General features: G+C 35.3%; 1 protein-coding gene across 1 annotated transcript; it reads left to right on the top strand.

Annotated features, from left to right (window-relative positions):
* The first annotated feature begins 1,274 nt into the window (after positions 1-1,274).
* On the top strand, positions 1,275-14,058 carry LOC127832425 (uncharacterized). Its single transcript, XM_052357885.1, has 11 exons — positions 1,275-1,445; positions 1,990-2,204; positions 2,365-2,462; positions 7,833-7,961; positions 9,354-9,441; positions 10,367-10,504; positions 10,652-10,775; positions 11,686-12,407; positions 12,733-13,010; positions 13,163-13,294; positions 13,540-14,058. The coding sequence occupies exons 1-11, from the start codon at positions 1,366-1,368 to the stop codon at positions 13,648-13,650; spliced, it is 2,115 nt and encodes a 704-aa protein (XP_052213845.1). The 5' UTR covers positions 1,275-1,365; the 3' UTR covers positions 13,651-14,058.
* Positions 14,059-14,454: the final 396 nt, after the last annotated feature.

Raw genomic sequence — 14,454 nt, 5'->3', positions numbered from 1 at the left:
TTTAAAATGTTTTGGAAAAAAGCACTTCACAAAAGTGTAGCGTTTGTTTGTTATATGTGTCGTTATTATGAACCAGGTCACTTTATTCTAAATGATTGTCGATTATGAAGGTCATAATATGTTTTATTGAGAAGTTTTGCTGTTCAGAGGAAAGCGGTCCAAGGTAAAGAACGAGCATAATATAAAGCATATTTCTTTATTGTATTATGTACAAAACAAATAGTGTTTTAAAATAGTTTCTCACCAAGTGTATCACACTCGTCTTTCGCACAAAAAACATATATGTTGTTAATGTTAATATCGTGCATCAAAGTGAAAATAGTTATATACCATATATTAAGTGTTATCACTTATGTTATGGTAAGAAAGACGACATAAAATAAATGGATTAATAATTTGATATACCCCATTCCCAGCATTCAATCTCTAATATCGAGAGTCAGTATTTTAATAGCGTGTCTTATGTAACATGTCAAGAAGATTTAATTAGACATTAAATAAAATAGTGACATCGAATAAATAAGTGCTCATTTTAAACCAGGTTTTCAAGAAAAATAAAATTCATTGTTATTAGACTTAGGTGCGGCGCCATAGAGATGTTTCGGTCACTTTAAGTAATTGCATTGACCAATCATGATATGCATCAAGCAAGCTTGTATGAAGAACTTGCTTGATAGTTGGGTCAAGGCCAGAGTCACTGTTTCTAAAAAAACAGTTTTCGCTCAATAACATTTGTGGAGATCGATGTATGAATATTATATTTCGTATGCAAGTAGATGACATGCATACCTAGCATGTGAGTCCATTTTGGGTCTGAAGTCTTAAGGACAATGCTAAATAAGTTTGGATAGAGAAATTTGGCTGAAAGTTTGTGTGTAGGTACATTTTTTACACGTATATCTAGCATGGTATTTAATTTGGACCAATTGTGTTATGAGTGTTATTTTAAAAGAAAAAAAGGGTTATTGCTAAATAAGTCAATGAGGGTATCGTTCTGAAATTTTGTATGTAGGTTACCTATATACAGACATAGCTTGGGATTCCATTTGGATCAAGGTCGAGGTCACTCCGACTTATAATGGAAAAAACCAGTGTTCTTGTGAATAACTCAAGTTTGAAAGGAAATATTGAACAGCCGTTGTTTGTTTAGATACACTACTTGTATTCCTAGAGTGGAATTGCACTATAAATGAAATTAAATGAATAACTAAACTGTTCAAAACCTGGTTTTGTAGCGCGGCTATGTTTCTTATTTGTATTTATTTCAGGAAATACTACTTTGTTTCACCATACTTCAAGAATGGCAACTTGTTTGAAGCGGTAAAAGAAGACACTTACAGTTTGAAACGACGTGTTGGTTTTAAAATGGTTTGGAAAACAAGGTTTAAAATCATGTACCAGATTGCATGTGCAATAGACTTTATGCACACTGGAAATAAATACAGGTTGGTGGATCTCATTATTAAAAATAGGACATTAAACAAATGATGGCTCAACTGCTGAAATGTTTTTCTTTTTAAAGTTGGATTCCTATAGGGCATTGATAACTAATCTTATAAAGAAGACTAGAGTATACTAACAAGAAGTTCTCTTGTGATAATAATTCTGGATTTTTATGTCCCCCACCACTATAGTTTATGCCTTGTCTGTTGGTTGGTGTTTGTTTGCTCCAACTTTAACATTTTGCCATAACTTTAGCAATATTGAAGATAGCAACTTCATTTTTGGCATGCATGTGTATCTCATGGAGCTGCACATTTTTAGTGGTGAAAGGTCAAGGTCATCCTTCAAGGTCAAAGGTCAAATATATAGCTTCAAAGCGGCGCAGAAGGGGACATAGTGTTTCAGACAAACACATATCTTGATGTTACTAATCCTATATTTCAAAAGTTTGGTTCTCCTTTATATACGATAATATAAGTTACTCAAACATACTTAAGTTTACATACAAACAGTTTGCTAATGTTTCTACCTCAACTATGTTTGCAGAGGTACAATCTTACATATGGATATTAAATCCAAGAACATCGTTCTGGATGCCAATTTCAATGCGAGGTTAATTGATTTTGGGCTCGCCAGAGAGTTAAAAGAAGGCGATGAAACCTTGTTGATGACTGTCATGCCTGTGGGGACCCTAGGGTATTGTCCGATTGTTCAACATAGTCTGCTTAAAAAGCAACACGACTATCACAACTTTGGAGTAGGTTAGTATTGTTTTTGTTTTATTATCTCGCAGTGTTGGTTTTAGAAATATGAATTTACTGTTTATCATTAAAGGTGGTTGTAAACATATTTTTTTATCAATTATTAATAAATATTATACATACGTATAATTGAAATGTTTGAACTCATTTTTATTTTCAGTTTTACTCGAGTTAATTACTGGTCTCAGCCCATCTGCAACAGAGGAAGGGATAGAGCTTAGAAAATGGCATGAACGTCTTGTAATTGGGAAAGCACAGGTGAATCTTTATTTCACAAGAAATTTGCTTCAATCTTAAGTATATAGTTGTTTCAGCTTACCTGACAACTTCATGCTTAGTTAGCAAAAAGCTTTTGGTAAGGGGACTATCCTGCTTATCATAAGCAACTACTAGTACCATACACCTATATATATTTTGCTCCAAAAATGAGTATTTTTGCTATGTAATACAAGCTAAACGATAGCATTTCCGTATTCATTTGTGTGCGTATTTTCCCTGCGACACTGTCAAACAGTCCATGAATTAAGGCACTCTAGGTATTTTGACGCGTCTCAGCACTAATTTGTTTCGATTCTTTGAAGCGAACTAAAAACAATTGTTACCTATATTATATAGGAGTCACTTTGTTTGTCGGTCAGTTTGTCGGTCTGTCTGTCCCGAAAATTTCATGCGATCTTCACCAAACTTGTCAGAAGTTGTGTCTACATGATGTCTAGGTCAAGTTTGAATATGGGTCATGCCGGGTCCAAAACAAGGTCACGAGGTCCTTAGTGCGTTTTAAACCGAAAGTTTTTCCGGACCATAACTACTGACATTTATCGTTAGATTTTAAAATAACTTGGTACATTTGTTCACCATCATGAGACGATATGTCATGCGAAATAAGTACGTCGATATCTCCAAGGTCAAGGTCACAATTGGAGTTCAAAGGTCAACATTCCAATAAATGAGCTTGTCCGGGCCATAACTTTATCATTTATTCTGAGACTTTAAAATCATTTGGCATATTTGTTCATCATCATTGGACGGTGTGTCATTCGAAACAAGGACGTCGATATCTCCAAGGTCAAAGTCACACTTTGAGTTCAAAGGTAAAAAAATTGACATAAATTAGCTTGTCCGGGCCATGAATATGTCGTCCATTGTGAGATTTAAAATCAATTGGCACATTTGTTCAACATCATTGGACGGTGTGTCATGCGAAAGAATTGCGTCGATATCTCCAAGGTCAAGGTCACACTTTGAGTTCAAAGGTCAAAAATGGCCATAAATGAACTTGTCCGGGCCATAACTATGTCATTCATTGTGAGATTTCAAAATCATTTGGCACATTTGTTCACCATCATTTGGCGGTGTGTCATGCGAAAGAATTATGTCGATATCTGCAACGTCAAGGTCACACTTAGAGTTCAAAGGTAAAAAATGGCCATAAATGATCTTGTCCGGGCCATAACTATGTCATTCATTGTGAGATTTTAAAATAACTCGGTGCATTTGTTCACAATCATTGGACGGTGTGTCATGCTAAAGAATTACGTCGACATATCCAAGGTCAATGTCACACTTTGAGTTCAAAGGTCAAAACTGGCCATAACTGATCTTGTCCGGGCCATAACTATGTCATTCATTGTAAGATTTTAAAATGACTCTGTACATTAATTTTGTTCACAGTCATTGGACGGCGTGTCATGCGAAAGGATTTAAGAGTTCAAATGTCAAAATGGCCATAAATGATAATGGCATAATAATTCATAAAAATCGCCATAAATTAGCGTCTATTGTGAAGACAGCATGAAAAATATTCTTTGTCAATGCAGCATGCGGGGATATACGTCACGTCTGTGACAACGCTCTAGCTAGTATTAATGGTATAAAAATATACCTCGGAGTCAGCCCCAAAACTCGAGACCTAATTGTGATATGGATGAAGGTATTGCAATGTCACCTTATATTTGCATTCCTTATAGCATGACCTTGCTAATGATGGCACTATGTTGCGTCTTGTGTCACGGTGCATGCCTGAATGAGAAAGAACAGGTACAGTTCAATAACGTAAGAACAAAATGTGAAATTATATTTACACTTGTACACATACTTGGATTTAAGATATGGTTTGGGTCATTGTGTTTTACTTAATAGAAATATGGCCGTTCGCCGAAAATATCATTATTAAACACAGCTATAAAAATGCCTACTCATATCCGGATACAAAACACTTATTCCGAGACCTCAAATGAACTGGTTAAAGGGAAAGACTAGGTTTAAACAAAGACCTCGTGTAGACTGGCGAAGGGAAAATACTAGGATTAAACAAAACCTGGCGTGGACTGGCGAAGGTGAAATACTATGTTCAAACTGAGACTTCAAGTGGACTGGCGAAGGGGAAAGACTATGTTCAAACCGAGACTTCGCGTGGACTTGCGAAGGGGAAAGATTATGTTCAAACCGAGACTTCGGGTGGACTGGTGAAGGGGAAAGACGATGTTCAAACCGAGACCTCGGTTGGATTGGCGAAGGGGAAAGACGATATTCAAACCGAGACCTATGGTGGACTGGTGAAGAGGAAAGACGATGTTCAAACCGAGACCACGGGTGGACTTGCAAAGGGCAAAGACAAAGACCATGCGCGGACTTTTAAATTGGGAAGACTAGGTTAATTGAAAATCTTAACCTACGCCATACAATTTTTATGACCTTCAGCCAACCGTTTCATTCAACGACATAATAGCCTATTGCGTGGAGTTTCTCTTCATATGACAAGCCGCATATTGTTAGAAAATTAAAATTCTTCAAAGAAAAATGTTTCTTTGGGGTCTGTCCTTTAAACCTTTAACATGAACTTTAGGGGGAAGGGGGGCAAAGTTGGTGTTGGCATTTTTATCATGAAATCAATGTATAAAACGGAACTTTATACGTTATATTTGTGTCGCAAACAGCTAGTCATATTTTGGCGAGACACAGTTCAAATAAGTTCTCTTACATGTCTTAGAGGCGACCAAATTTTGTCAAATCAAGTGCATTTGTGAAAACAATGAGGTTCAACCTGATGTGGATGTATCGGGCACATTTTGCAATCGTTTTTATGCCCCCGAAGGTGGGCATATAGTGATCGCATGTCCGACCGTCTGTCTGTCTGTCCGTCTGTCTGTCTGTCTGTCTGTCACACTTTGCGTTTAGGTTTCGAAAAATGCTCATAACTTCTATGTCGATTCAGATGTCACCTTCATATTTGGTATGCATGTGTTTATGGACAATGCCTTTCCATACGCACACACATTTTGACACCTTTGACCTTGACCTTGAACTTAGGGTCCGCGTTTAGGTTTCGAAATATGCGTTTTTGTTTCGAAAAAGCGTTTTTCGGGGGCATATGTCATCCAATGGTGACAGCTCTTGTTTTTCATGAGGTACATTTTTGGTACCATTATTGTTCCAAGTAAAACATTTTTTTGACATACGGCAGGTCTGAAACCAGTTGCTTATTTTCGACACAGTTTTACAGAAATATCAATTAGCTAACCATTCCTAAACTCAACTAGAAATGGCGCGGCAGAGGCCAACGCGTATCCCCACGCCGCATGTTTGAAACAGGGGCGGACCAGGGTTGGTAATGGGACCATGCATAGTTGAGATTGACCGTATTATCATAAGAGATGTTCAGTATAAATTTGAAGTAATTCAATGTAGAAATGAAGAAGTTAATGTAAAATAACCTAAAAAATGAGTGACAATCTATACCCTAATTTCTCCTCTTCATCCTGCTCTCCTAACAAATCTAATAATGAATCAACTTCACTGTAGTCAATTATGTACATGTCATCCTAATTGGAATGACTTATGAGATGACTGAACATGCTCTCTTATAGCCAATCTTCTTGCTTCTGTTTTGGAAAAGTTATGTTTTGAGGTTAAATGGTTGACTAAATAGTAGCGTCTCAGAAATTTTCTATCGCAATCTTGTACACAACAATGAATATGTTGAATTTCATGTCTGTCTTTGATGTGTATGTTCAAAGTCCATCTTGCTTTAAATTGTTTCTCACATTTTTCCCACTTGAACATTTTGACAGATTTTCAGTAATGAGTCTAAAATTGTAATTGCACAAATTGAAAGTTTCAGCCCTTTTATAGATTCTTGAGGCTATATTCCATGAGTTTCTCGTGCTTTTTATGCTTGTCTGCATTCTATCTCTTCTCTCATATACAGGTGTCCCTTTGCGCCAATATTTTATAATCCCTTGTATAAACATTAGATTGAGCTAAACCATTTCACAGATGAGTTAACACAAACAATTGAATACTAAAAACATCTCTGCGCCACTACTGTGTAACTCTATGCGCCACTTTGATTTATTTAAAAATTTTATATCGTTTGGCAGGTTATTTACTTACCTCCCTTTAAAGATTATTACTTCCCTTGGATTTGTTTTTTGACCTTTGACCTTGAAGAAAGACCTTAACCTTTAACCACTCAAAATGTGCAGCTCCATGAGATACACATGCATGCCAAATATCAAGTTGCTATCATCAATATTGCAAAAGTTATGGCCAATGCACCGTATTGGGGGCATAAAAATAAGTGAAAATATCTGACCCGGCCCCGCCCCATACCCCATAACTTTTGACCCAGGGGTCAGATCAAAATTCCGTCACTGTCACCGTCGCACATATGCTCATAGCTACCATGTTTGTAAGTTTCAAGGTTCTAGTGCAAATATTGTATGAGGAGCAGGTGGCCAGGACGGACGGACAGACGCACATCAATACAGTATCCCCACTTTTTCTCCGAAAAACGTGGGGATAATAAAACGAGTTTGTTTTGATACACGCCTCGTAACAAAGTAGAGGAGGTATACTAGATTCACAATGAGCGTCACTCAGTTTGTGTATATACGTGTGAACGTAGACACACGCTGCGTTCTCTTAAGCTTGTTTACTTACACAATTCAACGTTGTTCTTAGGATTTGAAGTTGTGATTTTGCATGCGTTATTGGACAACATTAACCTTTCCTAAAGTTATGCCCATGTTGTTTAACTTGGAATTTCCGACTACAAGTTCTGACAGGCTTTACAGCTTATTAAAAACCAGCTTACATAATCGTACAAAAGAACTGTATATTCAGTCATTTAAATCTTTCAGTTTAAAACCGATGCTGCTGGGTGATAACAGTTGGGCGTCCATTACGCTTTTATATTATTATCCCCCGCCATAGCAGGAGGGATATTGTTTTGGCGTTGTCCGTCCGTCTTTCCGTACGTCCGGAGCCATATCTTGGATGTGCTTTGGCGGATTTCATTGAAACTTGGTATGAGTATATATATATATGGATCACATGATGATGCACGCCAAATGGCATTGTACACCATTTGTTAATATCGGAGTTATGGCCCTTTGTATCTTGAAAAAATGCTTTTTTGATAGTCAAATATAACACTTTTGTGTCCAGAAGCATATTAGCGGGGGAAATCAATTCAACGAATTTGCTTGTTTTTATTGTCACTTATGTCGGTACCCCCCTATATGTTACCATTTATATTATGTAAATTTACTTAATTGTTGTTTTTTTCTTGTAATTTTTTACTTGGGTCTTCAGGCTGTTTAATGTAAATTTGTTTTTTTTATGTAGACGTCGATATGGGATATTCCAGAGATCTTAGAAAAAGCAGTTGATACTGCCGTCAAGTGCATAAAAAGCGTGAACCAGGAAGGCGAAGAAAAAAGCCTATCATCTGATGAAATCGTCAAAGATTTAACGGTTTGTTTATTTGTATGTTTGGTTTACCTGGGGCATGGCTTATGTTAACATTATTAATTATTGTCACGTGTGCGTTTTCAACTATTTTCGTTCGTAATCAGCAAAGTGAAAGATGATCTAATTGGCTATATTCTTCTCAATAAATATCTTTGTATGCCCCTCTTCGAAGGAGAGGGTGCATATTGTTTTTTATGCTTTATATTGGTAATAAATCGTTATTATTATATCTATGACCCTCATAAAGACGTATTTCATTTTATTAAATAATCAGAATACATTTTACTTGAATGAATTAAAGTATCCGCACTAAGATTGAAATCTTTTGAATTACTTTTAGGAGTTGTATAATCGTTTCAAAGAAATATATTTTCCGCATAGGATGTTAATTGATGTTTAACAAATTATATCGGGAATTCCCAAGACAATTAACATAGTAAAGTTAGATATTTAAGCAGAAGTATGGCCCTTATCTTTGTTCCACTCTAGAAAAGCTCGGTGGATTTCGCCTAATCTTTCACAGCTTAATCCTCTATGTGTAAGTGATCGTAAGGCCAGAAATTATAGCAGCGAGCAATTTTGGCAGTAATATGGCTCTTTGTCATAGTATCCCACTGAATAATAAAAAAATGGTCTTCCTTCAATGTATTGGACTCCTCTTTAACTGCTATGCCTTTTGTTTGTCCTGCATGTGATTGCCAATTAATGGGATTTATTTTCTACTAATTGTGACAGAATAATGGCACTTTTCATGTTTTTCTTGTATTACGTATAATAAGTAGATAGTGATGTTTTGGTGGTAGTCCTGCTCGACTGACTGGGGTTTTGTCTGTGTACAAACATGTGTTGCGTAAACTGTATATCTCGAAATGTAAACTGTTGATAAGCTTATATAACTTATGAAGAGGGTTGACGGGATTATGCAATTCATTTGAATATCAAATAATTATAAATATACGTTAATTAAAAAAACACTTCTGAAATTTTTAAGTTAAATAAAAGCTTAATGAACACGAAACTAAAAGGGGTATGTATTTGCACATATTTATTTTTCACCAAAAGTCGAAAGTATGTTCGACGTAAATGGATAACAACTTTACTGCTATTACACAGTCACGTTGGAATCAATAATTAAATAATTTAAAGATATATGTGATTATTAAATACCGTTATAGTTAGGGACTATATTCATCGTTGTTATGTATTAAACAATTGTCAATTTTCTTTTCGAGCTATTCTGTGTATTTTACCCTATGTTACAGATTGTTTTGTATAGATATATATTGAACATCAATCTTTTACTGAAATTCGGTTTCAAACGACGATGAACTCGTACACTGCTTGTTATGTTGAAGACGTTGAAATTATCTTAAACTAGTTTTTTGGTTCCTTTAGCGCATTTGTAAGAATGAGTCAGTTACGAAATGGGACACAGCAGATAACGGTCGTTGCGATATATGCTTGGTGAATAACGCCATAAAAGGTATGTTATTTATACTAATCCTTAATTTGAACACAAATCGGATGTGTTAAATCTTTCATAAGTTTTAATGTTAAATAATAAGTGTGAGTTAGACATAAGGATATGGTTTTCGCTCAATAACTTCAGTTCGCATTATCAAATATTGACGTAAATTTCGATATAGGAAGCTTCATGAGATATTTAGCTTGCGATGGGATGGTGGTGTTGTACTGAAATTTTGTGGCTAAGTAACTAAAATGAAGAGCTAGCTAGGTCATTGCTTTAGAGCCAGTTGTGTCAACGTCTTTGTAACTAAAACACAGTAAAAAGGTGGTGTACGGTCAATAACTTTAGAATGCATTGACCAATTTTCTCAAACTGGATGTAGCAAGGTTTAATGGAGGTCAAGGTCAAGCTCACTGTCATATAAATTAAAAATTGGCTTACGCTCAATTACTTATAAAAGAAGCAGTATACTAAACATTTATGTGTATGTTGCCTGCATGCATACCTAGCTTGGGGCGCATTTGAGACCAGTCGGGCCAATATCACTGTTTCTATAGAACAACTGTTTCGGCTCAACTTAAGTTTGAATGGAGGTTTACACTGAAGTTTTGTGTGTAGGTAACTGCAGACATAGCAATATAGTTTATTTGAGACAAGTCTGGGTGAGATCATGGTGATATTCTGCTGATATTGTAAGTATATGTAGATTGCAAAGATGTTTAGCTTGGGAATCTACTTTGGGCCGCTCGCATCACTATAAATATATAAAAAGTTTCCGCTCATAAAAAATTAATTTGGATTGAGGTATTATTCTGGTGTTTGGTGTGTATATAGCTGACATGCAGCCCTAGTTTAGAATATTACACTTATTTAAATAAAAATAATTACTGAGACGTTAATAATGTAGTTTTGTGGCGTTGCCAATTTTCTGTTTTTTAAGGTGAATTGAATGTTCATCTCGCGGATTCCACCAATCTCTGTAAGCAACCGATTCGCACGTGCTTTTCATGCATGAGGAACTCGTACATCAATCCAGTCCAGTGTTACACGTGTGGGAAGACTGTTGAACCCTTCATAAGTATGAATTATTATTTTCCAATAAATGTTCGGTGTATGAGATTAATACGTAATTTAATTAAAGCGCATCTACTGTCTGCAATAAATGATGAACGAGTCTTAGATGCTACGATTTAAATCTATGTTATTATGTCTATACTGTTTACAGATGACAAATGGGGCGCCATCTTAGTAGCAGGTTATGACGAAAAAGATGGACCGGTTTGGTGGAAGGAAATAGATGCCTTTAAGGACGTTATTACTTCGAAGGTCGTGCCTGCAATGTGCATAAGGTGATTGGAAAGAACCATATTCGTTTCATTTAATGTTGCTGTTAATGGCAAGAAAATTGGCTTGCCTCGGTACTTTATGGCAAAAATGTTTCTTTTCCTTCGCGGAAATTTGCGCAAAATCAGGAACCGTATATTTCCAATGTCACTCATTGATCGCGCTGCTAACGAAACAATTTTCTAATTCTAATTTCCTGAAATAAACTGCTCAATTAATAAATTCAAAGGTTCGTATCTAGTTTGAAATGATGTGTGAACATAGTTGCTTCGAAATGATCGAGCCACAGCACTCTGACACGTCTGCTACGATGTATTTGTGGTTCTGCGAGCGTAATAGATTTGATTTTCAATAAGTTTTTTTAATGAAGCCATTTTGTGACTTTATTACGTTTTTCTCGGTTCATGTTCTTTTTAGATGAATCATGTGTAAATTTAATACAATTTTTAAGAGACATTGAAATAATTTTTGTTCACTTTTTGTTTTCAACAAAATTAATAAATAATTACGCAATTTTTAGAAGAACTACTGAATAATGTTGCGTTAGCAGTGTGATTGGATTTATACTGAATATAATATTCAAAGTAAAAAAACTTGATGTAAAATATTAATTCTACTAATAAATATGTTCTTGCAAATAACTTTAAGAACCTTAACCGGAACACATTCACATTGTGTTTGGTTATTTACATGTAAATACCATTTTATGTTAGTGTGCCATCGCGTTTTCCGTTTATGTGTGTATTTAGAATGTTAAACGATTGGACCCTCTATTTAATATATTCATTTACATACAAGATGCTCTGATTGATGTTTAATTTGGTTACGAAATCCTGTTATAACGTTAAAAAATGGTTTAAACTTCTATCAAACGTTAGATGAGATATTATAAAATGCATTATTACATGTTTGCAGTTCAGACAATGTGATTGTGATTGGTTCGGGTGCGGGTCAAACGCACACGTTTAAAAGTCAAATAGATGACGCATTTGCTCGACTCATGGACAAAAACATCCGGACGTTGCTGTTTGTGTACTCTGGACACAAGGATGACAGTTTTCAAGTTGGTCGAGACGAGAATTATTCATTGAAGTCGTTAAGTGAAAAACTTAACGAATGGAATAGTAAAGATTCTGCGTTTGAAAAAGTGATTGCGTTTCTTGACTGTTGCTACTCCGAAAAGTTGGACTTGAAAAATACTCTGAAGCTCATTCAGTTCAACGCAACTTCTCCAAATGACACTGCCAGTGCTTATGAAAAAGATGGAAGTCCATTTTTGAAGTACATAAGGCAAGCCTTAACAGGTCTCGCTAATGGGGACAGATGCACATACAAGAATGGAAAGTGCGAATGCTCTAAGCTCCTTTCAGAAGACTTTATTACTCTTGAAGATTTGTCGAAATATCTAAACGCACATATAACAACTGAATCTTCGCAGGAATACTGTCCCCACATAAATACCAGTAACATAAAGTTACAAGACACAATATTAGCCTATAATTATCAATATGAAGTGATGTTCGAATTTAAATTAAACTTTCCTGGAATGATTGAACATTCACCGAGTATTCTTATCCGCCCAAGAGAGTTCAATAATTTCGGACAATTAAAACTAAAATTGGCTACAGAAGTTATGAGTGAGTTTGTATTCTTACATATTAGGAGTAAGATTCTAATTCACGATTATCGACGTGAACATATCTACATATATACTTGTAAACATTGTTAATTTCTTTTGTTGTCGGAAACTAGATTGTTTGATGTTTACCGCCATTTTATCCAATCAACTTTTTAACTCGTTGTAGTTTTAATTATAAAACATTGTTTCCATTCACACATGCACGTTTCAATTGCAGAATTGTAACTCAGATGTTATGAATAACATGTTGTATACATGTTCACTATTAGTATTTAAATTGTTTTATTGGCAAAGTCTATCAGGTTTGTGACATTTTTTTTCAGAAAGTGTGAATGTCTTGCATCCAGATAAAGACATAAATGTGTCAAATTTTGCTGCTACCTTGACTATAGAGATCAATACAGGACCTAGGGCCAAGCACATTCAAGAGATAGACTCCGTAGAAAAGCTGGTGTCAGCTTGGAACTCGAAGCGGCTGTTGCGATGCACACTACGTCCATTGCAGAATATGGGCGTGGGTAAACCTGTAGGGCGGTGCTTGAAGAACGTTCCAGACATCCGAGATGTCCATCAAGCTGTTCTCCAGAAATGCAACATAACGGTATATTCAGTGACATATTACATTCAGTTCACAATTACACAAACTTAGGGTTGCAAGATAATGCAAATGTTTATTTTATATGATAACCCTATTGCATATTTTTTAATCCGTGAATGTTTTTGTATTCATTAGTTTATGTATTTTATATCTAGGAGTATCCTTTGACGAAGTCTGACCTTCTGAAGTATGCAGACCGATTGATCAAGACAGAAAAGAACGCTACAGGACATTTGAAAGAATATTCAGATTTTTTGGACATGCTTAGTTATCTACAGAAAGAGAAGGTAAATGTTATTATATCGATTGTATTAACGTGTATTATTCTTTACAAAAATCATTATAAGAATGTAGCTCATTATCAAGTCACTTGTTTCTAATATTTGTATAGAAAATTGAGTTTAGACGTAATAAAAAATACAACTAATGAATCATTATTTTAAGTAGAGTATATAAATATGGTTGCACTTTTGTTTTTATGTCGCATAGATACTTAAAGCTTACATACATCGAATCGTACTTTATGTTTCAGGAAGGAGACGTTCGTTTCGACATTTCATTCTTTGACCTCCCAAAAAGCTACACCGTTGCCTCCATGAGCATTGTACAGACAACCGGTGTCACAGAAAGCATGCAGGAGTAGTAATGATGTCCTTGTCGCATTGGGTTTGGTCATGAAATGTGGTGTGTGATGTATTTCATAAAAATTGCAATTGGACTTAAATTATGCACATTGAAGGAATAATAGCGTTGAGACCATAACTCTCAAGTATGAAGAGTATTAAGTTATTGATATTGCTTGAGTTCGCGTTTGAAATGAACCCCCTTTGCTCTCTTATCTGTTCATAACTTGCTCAGATGAGCTTTTGTGATTAACCTTTTTTGTTCCGTGGTCAACATGTACCTTGTGAATGTTTTATAGGCTAAATTTATTGCACATTCTTATTGGTCAGAACCTGCGTCTTCATGGTTTACCCTATGGTCAAAACGTTTGAACGCATGCATTTGCAGTTGTTTTCCTATTCACCATGAAATTAACGCAAAACATTTATTTTAATAATAACTTAGTTTTGAAATGGTTCCGGTCCGAGGAAGTTTTCCTGATATGGCCATAGCAAATGCTTTTTTGTGTTTATTATGCTCTTCCGCGTCTTATATGTTACACGCCATATCATAAGAGTTAATATTAATGGCAAAACCATTTATTTCTACTAAAATAGTTTCATTTGATATATTTTCATCAACTGTTTGTTTATAATTTCAATGTATATGTAAGTATTTGTTAAAGGTATACATGAATGTAAATACATGTGTACATATTTGAAAATACATAGATGAAATGTAAATTATGGTGTGACCCATTATCATTGGGTCGTGTTTTATCAAAGATATTCGATACTATTAACTCACTACTATACTGGACTTACTATGTTTTTAAAATCAAGAT

This window comes from Dreissena polymorpha, chromosome 5 (genome assembly GCF_020536995.1).
Source record: "Dreissena polymorpha isolate Duluth1 chromosome 5, UMN_Dpol_1.0, whole genome shotgun sequence".
NCBI lineage: Eukaryota > Metazoa > Mollusca > Bivalvia > Myida > Dreissenidae > Dreissena > Dreissena polymorpha.
This window is presented reverse-complemented; position numbering and strand designations above follow the sequence as displayed.